Here is a 14,380-nt window from a genome sequence, read left to right on the forward strand (position 1 = left end):
TGGGACCCAGGCCGTGCGCCCTTGTTTTATAGAGATCTTAGGGATGTGGGCTTCTTCCTTAAAGAGTTTATTTATTTATTTGAGAGAGAGAGAGACAGTCAGCAAGAAAGGGAACCCAAGCAGAGGAGTGGGAGAGGAAGAAGCAGGTTCCCGGTGGAGAAGCCCGATGAGGGACTCCTTTCCGGAACGTTGTAAACACACCCTAATCCGAAGACAGGTGCTTGGTGACTGCGCCACTCAGGCGCTCCGGGTTGTGGGCTTCTTGATTTTTCAGCCTGCCTTCTGGGGGAGGGGCCTGCCTGCCGGTACTCAGAAAACCCTGTTTGGGTAGAGTCTCTGTGTCCCTTGCGAGGGGGGATGGGGATGGGCACCCTGTGAGCCGGTATTTCCGGGCTTTTGTTCTCTGGCGGCTTTCCCTGGCGGTTTGCTATGCCTCTTCTGAGAGAGCAGCAGCGGCTGAAATTCAGCCTCTGTCTCAGAACAGAGGGATCGCGGATCGTTCTCCACTGATGTTCTGGCCACTTTAACTCTGTTTCTGTTGGTGCTGCTCAACCCTGCAGCATCCCGGGCTGTGCGCCCCACACCCGGCGTCCCAGCCCTCACTTCCAGGGCCGGCACGTCTCTGTCCTTTGTGTTTCCAACCCCGCCCGCCGCCAGCCGCCCCGCGCGGGCTCCCGGAGCTCCCCGTCTCAGTCTGGTGTCTCACGGGTGCTGACCGCGAGTCCGCCTGCTCCCCCGTGCAGGTGGCCCTCCAGCCGCCAGCCGCCCCGCGGACGCTCCCGGAGCTCCCGGTCTCAGCCTCGATCCAGTGAGCACACCGGAGCTCCGGAGCTCCGTGAGATGCTTGGTGGTGCACGCTCCCGGCTCACGGACTCAGTCTGCCGTTTCCAGAGTGCGGGTCCGCGGTCCGCCCGCTCCCCGGTGCAGGTGGCCCGCCAGCCGCCCTGCGCGCGCGCTCCTGGAGCTCGCGTTCTAAGTCTGTTGTCTCGCGGGTGCCGTCCGCGAGTCCGCCTGCTCCCCCGTGCAGGTGGCCCGCCAACCGCCAGCCGTCCCGCGTGCGCTCCCGGAGCTCCCTTCTCAGCCTGCTGTCTCAAGCGTGCGGGTCCGCGGTCTGTCCGCTCCCCCTTGCAGGTGGCTACCGCTTCCCGGCGCCCTGACACGGCGGCTCCCTCCCCCTTCTGTTTAGCTTCCGATATCTGTGCGCGGTTTCACGGCTCCCCGCTTCGTACCTCGATACTCAGCGCTGGAGATGTTCATTTGTAGAGATCGATGTATCTTCCTGCGTCTCAGGCTGATTCCGTGGATGTTCCTGCTGGTCTGGTACCTATCCAGCTCAACTCAGGGACCGGTTGAAAAAGGGGTCCCCTACTCCTCCGCCATCTTAACCTCCCCCCCACACTCCTGCTCCTTGTGCTTTAATACTCCATTCCTCTCTGTTGCTTGCCCTGGGAGGAAGAAGAGAAAGAACAAGAAAATATCTAAGATTTTGTTAGAAATGGCTCTTGGTTGCCTCCTGACATCCTGCTCAAGCCTTGTATTGTATTATTTCCAGCCCCCTGTGCCCTTTCTTCTCCTTCCCATCATTTCCAATTTTTTCTCCCCACGTTTTGCAACCAACCGTTGTTTGGTGAAAGCCTCAGGCTATTTGCCCAGGTGCCTGCCAACTTGGACAGTGATGGCCCATTTCATTAAACAAGGAAGCGTGTCTAACCCAGAGGCAACCAGAAAATCTATGTTGAGTGCTAGTACCAACAGTTTTATTTTTTAAAACTTCTGAACCACACAGTTTACAGGTTATGATATGGCATCCTCTCTCTATCCTGAAAAGTAATTTTTTCATTTACAAGTATAAAATTACATTAACTGCCAATTCCTTCATTTTTTTTTTAAGATTTTATTTATTTGAGAGAGAGCATGAGCAGGGCGGAGTGGTAGAGGGGGAGGGAGAAGCAGACTCCCCGCTGAGCAGATATCAGAATCCTGGGATCATGACCTGAGCCAAAGGCAGATGCTTAACCAATTGAGCACCAGGGTCCCCCAATTCCTTTATTCTTAATGTTACAAGTTTTAAGCACTTTGTTTTCCTTCATCTGCACAACCACTCTACAAGACTTTTTTACATTTTACAAACGAGGAAACCAAGTTAAAGAGGTGAGCTAAATTGCTGAAGGTCTCGTGACAGGAGATATGGCCAGTATTGCAGCCCATTCTACCTGATGCCAAAGCCCATGAGTCCTCTTCCCCATACTGTTTAGATTGAGAAAGGGTCACATAGAGATTTTATAAATTTTGAGCCTTCCTGTTTGACTCAGTAAATCAACTCATTAATAATGTTGCAGTCTGATACTCAGGGTCATAAGAGATTATAGAATTCATCGGGTCAAACTAATCTGTGAATCACCTTTACAAGCATTCCTCACATTGGTCGTTCCACTTCTAATGTAGGGGCACCTGGGTGGCTCAATTGATTAGATGTCCAGCTCTTGATTTGGGCTCAGGTTATGATCTCAGGGTTGTGAGATTGAACCCTGCATCAGGCTCCATGCTGGGCTTGGAGCCTGCTTGAGATTCTCTCTCTCCCTCTTCCTTGGACCCTCTGCCCTTCCCCCCACCTACCACCTCCCATCCCCCCTCTCTTAAGAAAATAAAAAGACTTCTAATGTTGGGGAACCCATCCTTCTTACATTTTTAGGCATTTAATAAAAATCTGTCCCCCAGGAACTGCCATTCATTCACCCAAGTTCTTCTGTCTGCAAAATAAGGCTAAGGCTTCTCGCCCAGCTCCACCACCCCTCTGAGCCTCGCTGTACCAGTAAATCGCTTCATAAACTGGGTTACTCTTGCCCATTCACTCTTGCCTGAATAGACTCCAGTTTGCCGATGACCTCACTACATGGGACCCTCAGAACTGCATCCAGAGCTCAAACTAATTCTGACCAATCAAAATGCTATCCCGTCCTCAAACAGGGTGCTGAACATCTTTATAGTCCCAGGTTGAATATGTTCTTTGGACAGCCACATGGAATCTTTGACTAATATTAGCTTTTTAGTCAATAAGAGATGTGAGTGGGGGTGTTTCAGCCATGTTTTGCTAGCCTGGGCTACTGAATCTCAGGGCAATAAGGTCTCTCACTGATCTACACACAATTTCACTTTGACAAAAATTTTTTGTTGTGGCAGATATTTTGTCCAAATTTGCACTGTGATTTTCATTCCTTGCCATATAAGGGCTACTCTCTTTTCTTTTGCATATAGAGAATGGATTGTTTGTTTAAGTTTTGATCCAGTGACAGTTTCAATGGATGTCTAAAGAAGCAAAAAGAAAGTCAGACTCCTCACAGGCACGTAGGGCATATCATCTCACATCAAACAGTTCTTTCATAGCACAACTCAACAAGTATGTTTGACCACAAAATTGAAAGTATCTCTATTTTAACTCAAGGATAACCAAAATAGACGGGTGAGTGGGAACTAGCAATATGCTGTTCTCCCTTAAAATTCCCTGGTTCTAAATTAAATTGCTTATTTTTTTTTATTCTTTGTATTTTAATTTAATTAGTATTTAATTTTGTCATGGTTCTCACAGAAATTTTTATTTTCTAGTTTTACAATCAAAAAGTAAAGGGAAAATGTCAATTTTACTCTTGGGAAAATGCTTTAAAGTATGATTTTTAGAGATCAGTGAATAGGCTAGAAGCCCACTTCCTGTCCCACTTACTCTGATCCTCTGAGTCAATCTGTGTAGACAAAAAAACTTGAGCTATTGTCTAATGAATTTAGTCTTCTTACTTTACAAATGATAAAAAACAATGTACAGGTGGATTTGAATGATGTATTCAAGTTTACAGGGATAATAGAAGCTTCTAGCACACACCTCTCTTCTTCCTAACCACTGGCACACAATGTTAGTTCAAAGGAGCTCAGAGAAGCAAGAGATGCTTCAAGTTTAGGGTCTTTGGAGAAACATCATGGAGGAATTGAGATCGAAAAGAAGTATTTTTTTAAGGTTTTATTAAATTTTTAGAGCACGCAAGTGGGGGGAGGGGCAGAGGAAGAGGGAGAGAGAATCCCAAACAGACTCCACTTCGAGCTCATAGCCTGACAGGGGCTTAATCTCATGAACCTGAGATCTGACCTGAGCCGACATCAAGAGTCAACTACTCAACCAACTGAGCCACCCAGAAACTCCAGAAGTAAGTATTTTTTAGCCAAATCTTACTTTTTCACAAAAATAATGTTAGCTATAGAAAATTTGGGAAATGCTGTCAAATACAAGGAAAGATGATGGGACAATTACTCACAATCCCACCCAGTGAAAGTAATGCTATTGGTGCATTTCTCTACTGTGATTATTTTCCCAACATGTAATTTGTTGTTGTTTTCTCTCACTGTGATCACACTACTTACGAAGGAATAGTATAACCCGAGGCCTGCTCCATGTTGTAATAACTCTTCTTAAATATCGTTTTATGCTACATAATAGTCTATGTTCTCCATAATCTTCTTAATTTTGCTCCAATTCTGTAATAATTAGGTAGAAGGGAAAGACTTAAAGAGAGGAAAGATATCTAGAAGAGGGTATGTATTTACAGCAAATTAAAACACCAAGATACTCATAGATGTATATTTGTGCTTTGTGGTTGTAGGTGATCTTTGTTTCATTCTTTACATTTTTCTCAATGATACAAAAATATTAATAAGCACACCTGCACTTATTGAACATTTTCCACGTGTTTCATGCCACAGATATATTTTCTCATTTAATCCTCAAAATAACTGACCAAGATCACTATTATAGGTTCACTTTAAAGATAAGGAAAGTGAAACCTAGAGGAGTCAAAGGTCTTGGCAGAAGGTCAGTGATCAAGCCACATTTGTTCCCATGTCCATCTGAGGAGAGAGCTGCTATCCTTAACCACTCTACCACATATCCCAAGTTTCTTATGACTATCTACCATTGTTATAATCAGAAAGCTATTTTTGAAAATGAAAATGGATTGCAGATAGCTCATTTCTGGTGTAAGCAGTTAACTTATTACTTGTAGAGTATAAAAAAAAAAACCATCTACAAAATCCTAGAACAGCTAAGAGAATCATCAATCCATAAAATCCCCTCAGTCGTGTCTATAATGGTTAAAATTCAAATGTATTTCAGGTTTCTCTAAAATTGATTAGAAATAGAAAAAAGAAACAGTGTTAATTGCAGTTATGTGAATGAAATCTGTATTCTGAGACTGGATGAAAATTGATTGTGCTAAAAGTAGTCATCTGTAATTAAATGAATCTGTGCTGTGCACTTTAATGAGTCAGCAGAACTTATTCTAAGTGGTAACAGTAAGTCCTGGTATAGTTTATTAAATAAGAACCTGGCAACCTCACCTCCACGGAGGTCCTGTTATCTCCAGTCATCTTATTTCCGCATCCACAGCTCTAATTTGAAGCTGCAGGAAAGGTGATGCATCCTTTTGTAATCCAGATGTACACGTTATGAAGTCTTCCTCATTCTTTCGTTCAGAAGAATTGGGAAAATCAGTAAACATTATATTCACTTGATAGAGTTATCTTAGTTTCTGTGCAGACAAGCTGAACCTACATCTGTGAAAAGCTATTCGAGAAAATGAGTCTCCAAAAATTTTTTTTTTCAAAATTGTTTTCCAAATTCCTCAGTATCTAAATGTTCAGGCTTACAGTATTTTAAAAAGGACAGATAATGGTATTGTTGTTTTGAACCTTTTAAAAAATTAGAACAACGGTGCATACTCATAGAAAATGCAGAAAGTGGAGAAATGTATAAAGAAGCAAGAAAAACCCCACCCGTCATCCCTTCATTCAAAGACAGATTCCTCTTAACATGACCACATATTTCCTTCTAGTTTGTTATCAAGCCATTGCTTTTGTATATCTGAGATCATTCTGTTTGCATAATTTGGTATTCTACTAAAAAGACTTGTTAAAAAAGAAACTTTGAGTTTTATTCCTAACCTTACCCTGGATAAGTGGTGGCCATTCCTTGTGCTTCTAGCATCTCAGAAACAGACTTGTTGAGGTGTCTGCTGCCCTGAGCCTTCATCAAGGGGAGGCCTCTGCTGAAGGGACAGGACCCATTCCTGTGGTAGGAAGGAGTATTGTGGACATAATAAAGGAGAATAACAAGACCTACTATTTATTTAGCAGCCTAGGATTAATCACATTGGGCTAGCCCTTATTCCTTGAACATTTATATCCAGAAGAAATAAGCTTATAATTTTCAGTCAGAGCAACTTTGAAGAGTTCCCACCATAGAATCACCACCACCAGGCATGAGGGTAGAGTAGCACATAAGACTAGAAGGATTGAACGGTGAAGGGCAACTTGATGGTGTGTAAACAAGTCACAGGACTTAGAATCATAGAAATTGAGATTTGCAAGTAATAGGATGCATCTCAGTCCCAGACTCAGGTGTTCCAGCAATAACATCCCTTGTTTTCTTTAAAGAAAATTAAGTAGTTTCCAAGCATCTCTCTTACCAACATATTTGGTCTCGGACACCAAATATGGAAGGATTATATGGTGCCAGAAATCAGGAGCAGAGCCTCCACCCACTTGTCTGTCATATTGACAGTTAATAGCCAACAAGTGGTTCCTTGAAATCCAGTTTCTGTCTATGTCCCTGCCATGTCGGAATCAGACTTGAAGTCAGCCCCCCCAGTCATACCCTCTGTCACACTCTTGAAAGGCCAGTTCGCAGTGAAAAACCTAAAAGCTAAGCACCAGTTTCCCACTCATCTCAGAATCTACCACCCTCCTTCTCTTTTCCCCCCCTGGAAAGTTCCCCTTCCTCCCTTAAGTTCTTTAAAATATTTGCCCCTTTTTCCTCACACCAGGACACCCAAAGTACTCTCTTCAGGCTTAACAAAATAGAAGCCAACCAGGGACAGACAAATCTTGCAGAAAATTTCTGCTTCAGTCCTCCCCTGAAGTAAAGCGGAGCAAATGGCCTGGTTTCCCTTTTGGAAAACATTAAGGAAAATTATAAGGAGAAAAACACAAAGTCATGTTTTTCAAAAAATCATCCTGCCATAGACAAGACCTTGACTAAGAGGACTCAATTAAGTTCACACCTAAAGCCAAGGTCCTTCATTCTTTAGCACCAGGAGGCCATGTTTGCCACAGGTGATGAGCATGGGCTTGGAAGCCAGGCTGGGCTTCTGATCCTATGCAATCCTGGCTTTGTGACCGTAATCCTCTACCCTCAGTTTTCTCCTAGCACAGGGCCTGGCACAACGTAGGGTCAACTAATATTATTTTCCCTTGTCCATGGTTGGCTGCTTCCCCAAGTCACTGCCCATCCAGTCCCAAAGCCATTGCTCTGATTCCTCATATCCTGAGAGCAGCTCTAAGACCATCCTTCCTGAAATGTGTGCCCGGTGCCCACACTTGAAACTGCTCAAGTAATGGATTTTTAGCTGAATTTGGTAGATATGATCCTCATCCTTCAGATGGTAACTATTTTCCTGTTGGAAAAGTCACAACTAATCCAATTCAACACTCTGACCACTAAGTACCCTCCAGGAGCTCTTCAACCATGAGTATCATTGGACGTGGCCAGTTTGAACATTTTATTTCTCCTCAGAACTTATTTCTTTCTAGAAATAAACCAGGTGACATAGCATGGTCTTAAATCCATCTCTCTTCATTTTTCCTGTCTCCTAGTCAGATACAGAGTTTTGGGATAAGATGCAAGCAGAATGGGAAGAAATGGCCCGGAGGAACTGGATATCAGAGAACCAAGAAGCTCAGAACCAAGTTACAATCTCAGCTAGCGAGAAGGTGACCGATTCTGTTCTTATATATGCTGACCATTTTCTCAACCTCCTTGCATCATATTTTTATAACTTAGTCATTAACTATTTTGCAAAAAATTCAAGAATTAAGTAGACAAATTAATGTCAGTCTGACCTGGAAGAAATTCTGGTGAATGAAAATGTAATTTTCCAGTGTGTGAAGACAGCAAAGCTGGAATGAAATGCCCTTGTTTTTATCAATGTTAATACAGTCTGGCAGCCCACAAGAGCTTGCATCTTGACTGCTGGCAAGTTTCTGAACTAACTGACATGGAGGGTGGGTTGGAACGAGAACTGGCTAATCTCACAGTGCTTTTTGTCAGTCATTCATTTGAGCCATGTGGATGAGCTAACCCAAATGTTATGAGTGGACCGGGGAGTGAGGTGGGGGCTTAAAGCTATGTTTCCACAGGAGGTCCTTACACAGCTAGCAAAGAAACTCAATGGAAAACATACCCTTCACACAACCAGGTCAAGTCCCAGGGACAAGTCCCAATCCCAAGATATTCCTCTGAAAGGAGCCCTAGCAAATGTGTGAGTTCAGTCAACAACCAGCCAGATTACCCATGAAGTCCCAGTTGCCCTTGGGTTTATGCTTTTAAAAACACTTGGTGAAAAAAATAATAAAAATATATAAATAAATAATAAAAAAATGAAAACACTTGGTGAAGAGGGGAGGGACACTTTTGAGAAATAAATTTAAAGGATTTGAAAGATAGAAAAAGATAAGGAATTTTCTTACTGAAGGAAAAACTATACACACACACACATGATATGTATATATACACACATATAATATGTGTGTCTTATGGATTTTTTGTGGTAGAGGAAGTCTCAATAATAATCAGTTCTGGATAACTTCCATTTGTTCAATCCAACAAATATTTATCTATTGCCTACCTAGCAATAGATATGATGATGAATAGTCTCCAATCTTAGAGGATTTTCAATCTACATGGTCATTAAAATGTCTTCCTTTCCCCCGTATTCTCTGCCCCTCAGTCGGCCAGGCAATCTCATAAAACCGGAGTAACTATCTTATTAAAAATAACCCTCTTCCACAAGAAATCAAAGCTAAGCAATGAGAGAAAACATTGATATAGATTATCAGACTCTAGGCTATAATTCATACACCTGAGGCATGGCTGGGGCACTGAGCTCCTCGCCCCTGGAACCCCATATCTGTAACATCACTACATAAACTGGTCATACCGTGTGGCTTTGATAAGGGGGTTTGTCTTTCTCAGCGACAGTAAAGAATGAAAGTCTCCATTTAATCTATTTTAAAACCTTAGTAACATCATTAACAGACTAGCTTATTTGTATCTATCAAATTAGAAGGATATTATGATGATCTATGCTGGTAAGTTTGCAACAAATCATTTCTCTCGGTTATTTCCAATTAGAGTTTAACTTGGGACACATTTTCTCAAAAGCAATTCAGTTATACATGTCAAGGGCCTCAAAATAGTTTGTAACCTTTAGTCTAATAAAGCCCTCTAGAAGTCTATCCTAAGGTAATAATCATATGCAGACAAAGATTTGAGCATGAGGTTTTCACTGTAACTTAACTTATGAGAACAAAAAAATTGAAAGTAACCTGAATGCCCATCAGTAGGAGCTTGGTTAAATAAGTTTTGGCACAATGCAAATAATTTAAAAACTAAAACTAAGCAGGGCTTAAGCTACAAAACTGCATATATGGTATGAGCTTATTTGTTTAATTTATATATTCATAGAAAAAGATTATTCAGACATTCTGTATAATTTAAATTTTCGAAAGAAAAGATCTATAACTTTAAAATATGCATTCTCAATGGGGCAATTACAGCCCCCCATGGGACAGAAACTGGTTCAAGAAGCAGGAAGGTAAAAAAAAAATCTTAGATAGTAGAATGGTTTGCAGCCCTCCAAAGGGTCACAGCACATAAACAATGTACAGTATGTGGTGTTAACATTTCAGGGGAATGGATGGTAGTAGCACTTAGGAAAAATATGTCCAAAACTCTGTATTTTTTAATTCTCGGGGCCGCTGGTGGAGAGGGGTGGGAGGAATGGCTAAAACAAAAAAGAGCAAAAGAGTAATAGATAGAAATATTATATTAGCAGTGATAGGTTGTGGCATTAGGTGTAACTTTTGTTTCTTTTTATATCATTCAATAACAAAATAATATCATCCAAAATTTATACAATGAACATGTAGTACCTTCGTGGGAAGGGGAAAAAAACAGTAATTTCAATTTAATTTAAATAAGTTAAATAATTCAAATGAATAAATTAAATTAAAATCCAAAAAGAGCTTACTGAATATCAGAATGAAGAGATAAATCGATGGATCTCATAGTGCCCTTCTCCGTGTTGCAGGGATATTACTTTCACACTGAAAATCCCTTCAAGGACTGGCCTGGAGCATTTGAAGAAGGCTTAAAAAGACTGAAGGAAGGGGACCTGCCCGTCACCATCCTGTTCATGGAAGCAGCGATTCTTCAGGACCCCGGAGACGCAGAGGTAATATTTTCCCTTCCTCCTGTTCTGCTCACAAAGTGGCTGCGTGTGAGTGAGGGACAGGGGACAGGGGACACGCCCAGCTCTCCTGGGCTGCATCTGCATCAAGGAAAGCCTCCCAAAGAAGCTAACCTGGCTTACTCTGCCAGGTGTTTAAAAGTTACAAATAGGTTCCTGTTCTCTAACCAAATCAAATATGCAGTATCCAGAGTGCCCACAAATAAAAGGGTGGGGACAAGAAATGAAAAACCAAAATTGTCAACCTGGAGGCTCAGCAGTAGTTGGCAGGGGGGCAGTGTATGCTTTGTCTAGGCCTAGAGCCACACCGTATCTCACCCTTGGTTCGCTCGCTCAACATTTATTGAACACATACTGTGTCCCAAGAATTGTGCCAGGCACTGGCTTCAAATATTGAAGAACCGGGAAAATGGAACTGTTGAAAAGACACATTTGTGTTCTATCTGGAGGGACAAGTCAATAAGTCAATGCGGTGTAATAAATGCAATGTCAGAGTATGCACAGGACGCTAGGGGAGCAGAGAGCAAGGCTCCTGAGCAGGCCTTCCCCTACACTTAAACCCAGAGCCGAATTTTGAAGGAGGGGGACTTTATTAAAGACAGCAGCAGCGTCAAGGTGTTAGGAGGAAGTGGTTTGTGTGTGGGCAGTGGGGCATGAAACATTGTTCCAGGGGCTAGAGGGGAGAAGACAAGAGTGGGCAAGAGTCTGAACTTCATGAAAGTCAGGGGAACCACTAGGGGACTCTACTCAGCAGAGAGATACAGTCAGATTTGCCTGTTCGAAAAACCCCTTTCTCTGAGGTGTGGAAGGTGATGGAGACAGAGGCCAGGAGACCACCCAGAGAGGCTTTGCCATCCTCCTTTGGTCCACTGTGTTTCCAAACCTACAGAGACCTGTAATAAGACAGTGGCAGCTGTAAAGTCTTCTTTTTCAGTTTGTGAGTGATTTTTAGGAATCTTTTTACAAGGAATAATCCTCATAAGGCATTTGCAGAAATTTTAGGGAGGGGTATATATGGTGCTGAGAGGGCAGTATAGAGTAGTGGTTAAGTTTCTAGGCTGTGCTGTCCTAACTGTGTGGGTTTGAATCCTTGCTCTACCACTCCTGAGCCATGAGCCATGCGATTGGAGACAAGTCGTTTAAAATGTCTCAGTTCCATCTCTTCATACATAAAATGGAAGTCACGATTATAATAACGACCAATATAATAATATTGGATGTTGTGAGGATTAAATTAGTTCATGCAAATAAAGTGCTTAGTTCAGGGCCTGGTGCATCCATCAGTCATTAGCCTTCATTATTATTATTAGTTGTGCTCAAAGCTTGTATAGGAAGGATGAGTAAACTGATTACTAGGTTAAAGCCCTGGTATCTTGTTAGTCAAAAAGTTGACAGTGAAACAAGATTGAACTGAGAATTGGAATGTGAACCAAAATATTGGAATTTTTAAGAAGATATGTGGGTCACAATGGAAGAGAAAGTCATTACATTAATAGAAAACTGTAGGCCACCCCCCAAAAGTATATCACCTTACATTTCTAAATGCTATGGTGTTTTCATGTGTATTATATAATTTGACACAACAACCCTGGAAGCTTAAAAAAAGAAGTATACATTATTATGTCCAATTCATTAATGAAACAAACTGTGGGCTTCAGAGGGTAGGGGGGTGGGGGACTGGGATAGGCCAGTGATGGATATTAAGGAGGGCACATATTGCAGGGAGCACTGCGTGTTATACACAAATAATGAATCATGGAACACTACATCAAAAACTAAGAATGTACCGTATGGTGTCTGACATAACATAATAAAAAATTATTTTAAAAAATTAAAAAAATAAAAATTTAATAGGGAAATATCTTTTTTAAAAAAAAGATTCATTAATGAGAAGATTAGGGCACTGGGTAACTAAAGGATCCCAACCAAGGACCCAGGGCTTCTGAGTCTTGGAGACCCAAAATTCAGGTAAAAGATGATCTGTGAACAGTGAAAATGACACCCTACTCAAAGACTAGCGAGAAGCCCCCAGAGAGGGACTGTTTCATCAAACTTACGAAGCACCCTAAGATGTATGGAAGGTGAAATCAACATAGGGACTGCTCTGTGTACATTTGAACGAATAAAAAGAATCACTGATATTTGGGAGGGAAGTAATGAGTATTTTTTATGAGTTTATATGGCATGGGTACTAATAATTCAGGATGATAAAGCCAATATAATTTTTATAGCACTTGAGGATGATTCTATGTATCTTCATAATAGTTTTGTTTTGTTTCAAAATGTCTGTAGGTAAGAGAGTTATACACTCCCCAAACCCTTTTAAATCCATAAGACTGATAGCCCCAACCCCAGCAAATTTGAGGACAGTGTATGTAATGAGATGTTTTGTTCACGTGGATTGTTCGTGTAATGGTGTGAGAATCATTGTTCCTTTAAGTAAATACGGAGAAATTGGTTGTATTAAGAACTTTCATTCTAGATATGAAAAACGTTATCTGCTTAAAGATATTCTTCACATTGTCAACAATAGCAAAGGATTGGAAACAACCTGACAGCAATAGGGCATTGGTTGAGTAAATAACCAGATATCCACTCAACAAAATTTAAATTAAAAATTATAAGTATGAGGTTTTTGTAAAAGCATGGATAGTATTTATGATGCAATATAAAGTATAAGTGTAGGCTATAAAATTATGGATGTAGTAGATTGCATTTTATATGTGCTTTCTGCATTCAAACAGTGGTATTAGAGCCATGAACACATTAGAGTGGAGGATTTTGTTTTATTTTCCCTAGTTCTAAGTTTTCTGTTAGCTCTTACAGTAACAGTCAGACTTGCATCTCTACAAACTGATTTCATTTTGCGCCTCTTGAGATTCCTTACTAAATAAAGTCTACACGCTCTAGCTACATTTCTGGGTTATTTACCATCCCTTTTCCTCACAATTGCATACTTTTATATAATTATCTTTCAGTTTTAAGACCCTAACACCATGAAATCTCAGACACTCAAATGTTTCTGGGGGTCGCAGGAGAGTAAATACTGAGAACTTGTCAGTAATGGCTGAGGATCTTGACCCAGATGTCCGAAGAGCCTTTGCGTAAAGAAACGCGTGTCATCTTTTTCCCTTTTACAAGACTCTCACATCTGAGACAGGTTGTTCTGCATGGAGGGATCTAAAGCACAGGAGTGAATCTGCTTCCTCTGCAACGTTGACCTCAGTTGTTTTTTGTAGGCCTGGCAGTTCCTCGGGATAACCCAGGCGGAGAATGAAAACGAACAAGCAGCTATTGTCGCCCTCCAGAGGTAGATGACACTAAGTGCAAAATCATGGGCCGGGGGACTTCCTGTGTATCTTGTCTTTGACCCTTAGGTGCATTGTAAAGAATTTGGCCAGGACAAGTGCTGAGATGTCACATATTACTTAGCTGTAGGAAACAAGAATCTGTGAAGAAATAATGTTCTTAAATCGCAGTGTTTCGTCATCCGCAAGTCAGTTGACCTTCATTGGCACAAAAGCGTCAATGTCAAAAGTGGTCATAAAACGGACGCGTTATATATATATATATAGTTCCTCTTAACTTTCTAGCCTTCTGCAGCATTTGGAAGTTTTCTTCAGGAAAAACATACTCAAAATAATCTCAGTGTAATTTTAGCTCCTTGTGTCCACAGGGAATCTCCTGAGAGAGTTTCAGTGACCTACAAGTATAACTACTGACCTGTGACTAAAGGTCTAGACTGCTTTGGGTAAATGTAGCATCACACTTTGCTTCATTAGAGCCCTCTGTAAACCCTGGAAAAATCGCCCCTACCAAACAACTTCCCCTTTCCCTATACAACATATAATCCCTTTATAATCTCTCCCTAAAACACTGATGTAGGTACTGTCTAGAGTTCACTGCTCAAAGTCTCCAGGGACTACCAGCTTCATTAACACCTGGGAGCTTATCAGACCTGCCCAGCCTCGGGCCCACCCAGGCCGACTGTATTACCTACTCTGCATTTTACTGATCCCCAGATGATTCTCATG

The 14,380-nt window shown here is 41.6% G+C and overlaps 1 protein-coding gene across 10 annotated transcripts in view; it reads left to right on the forward strand.

The window, feature by feature from the left end:
- The window catches only part of PEX5L (peroxisomal biogenesis factor 5 like), a 235,470-nt gene that overhangs the window by 210,890 nt on the left and 10,200 nt on the right, over nucleotides 1-14,380 (forward strand). For all 10 annotated transcript variants that reach the window (XM_011218574.3, XM_019794215.2, XM_034662449.1 and 7 more), the window contains 3 exons: nucleotides 7,693-7,809; nucleotides 10,188-10,331; nucleotides 13,586-13,656. In XM_011218574.3, the coding sequence (XP_011216876.1) occupies nucleotides 7,693-7,809; nucleotides 10,188-10,331; nucleotides 13,586-13,656 (332 nt within the window). The remainder of the gene's footprint in view (nucleotides 1-7,692; nucleotides 7,810-10,187; nucleotides 10,332-13,585; nucleotides 13,657-14,380) is intronic.

The sequence above is a fragment of the Ailuropoda melanoleuca genome, chromosome 1 (genome assembly GCF_002007445.2).
Source record: "Ailuropoda melanoleuca isolate Jingjing chromosome 1, ASM200744v2, whole genome shotgun sequence".
Taxonomy (NCBI): domain Eukaryota; kingdom Metazoa; phylum Chordata; class Mammalia; order Carnivora; family Ursidae; genus Ailuropoda; species Ailuropoda melanoleuca.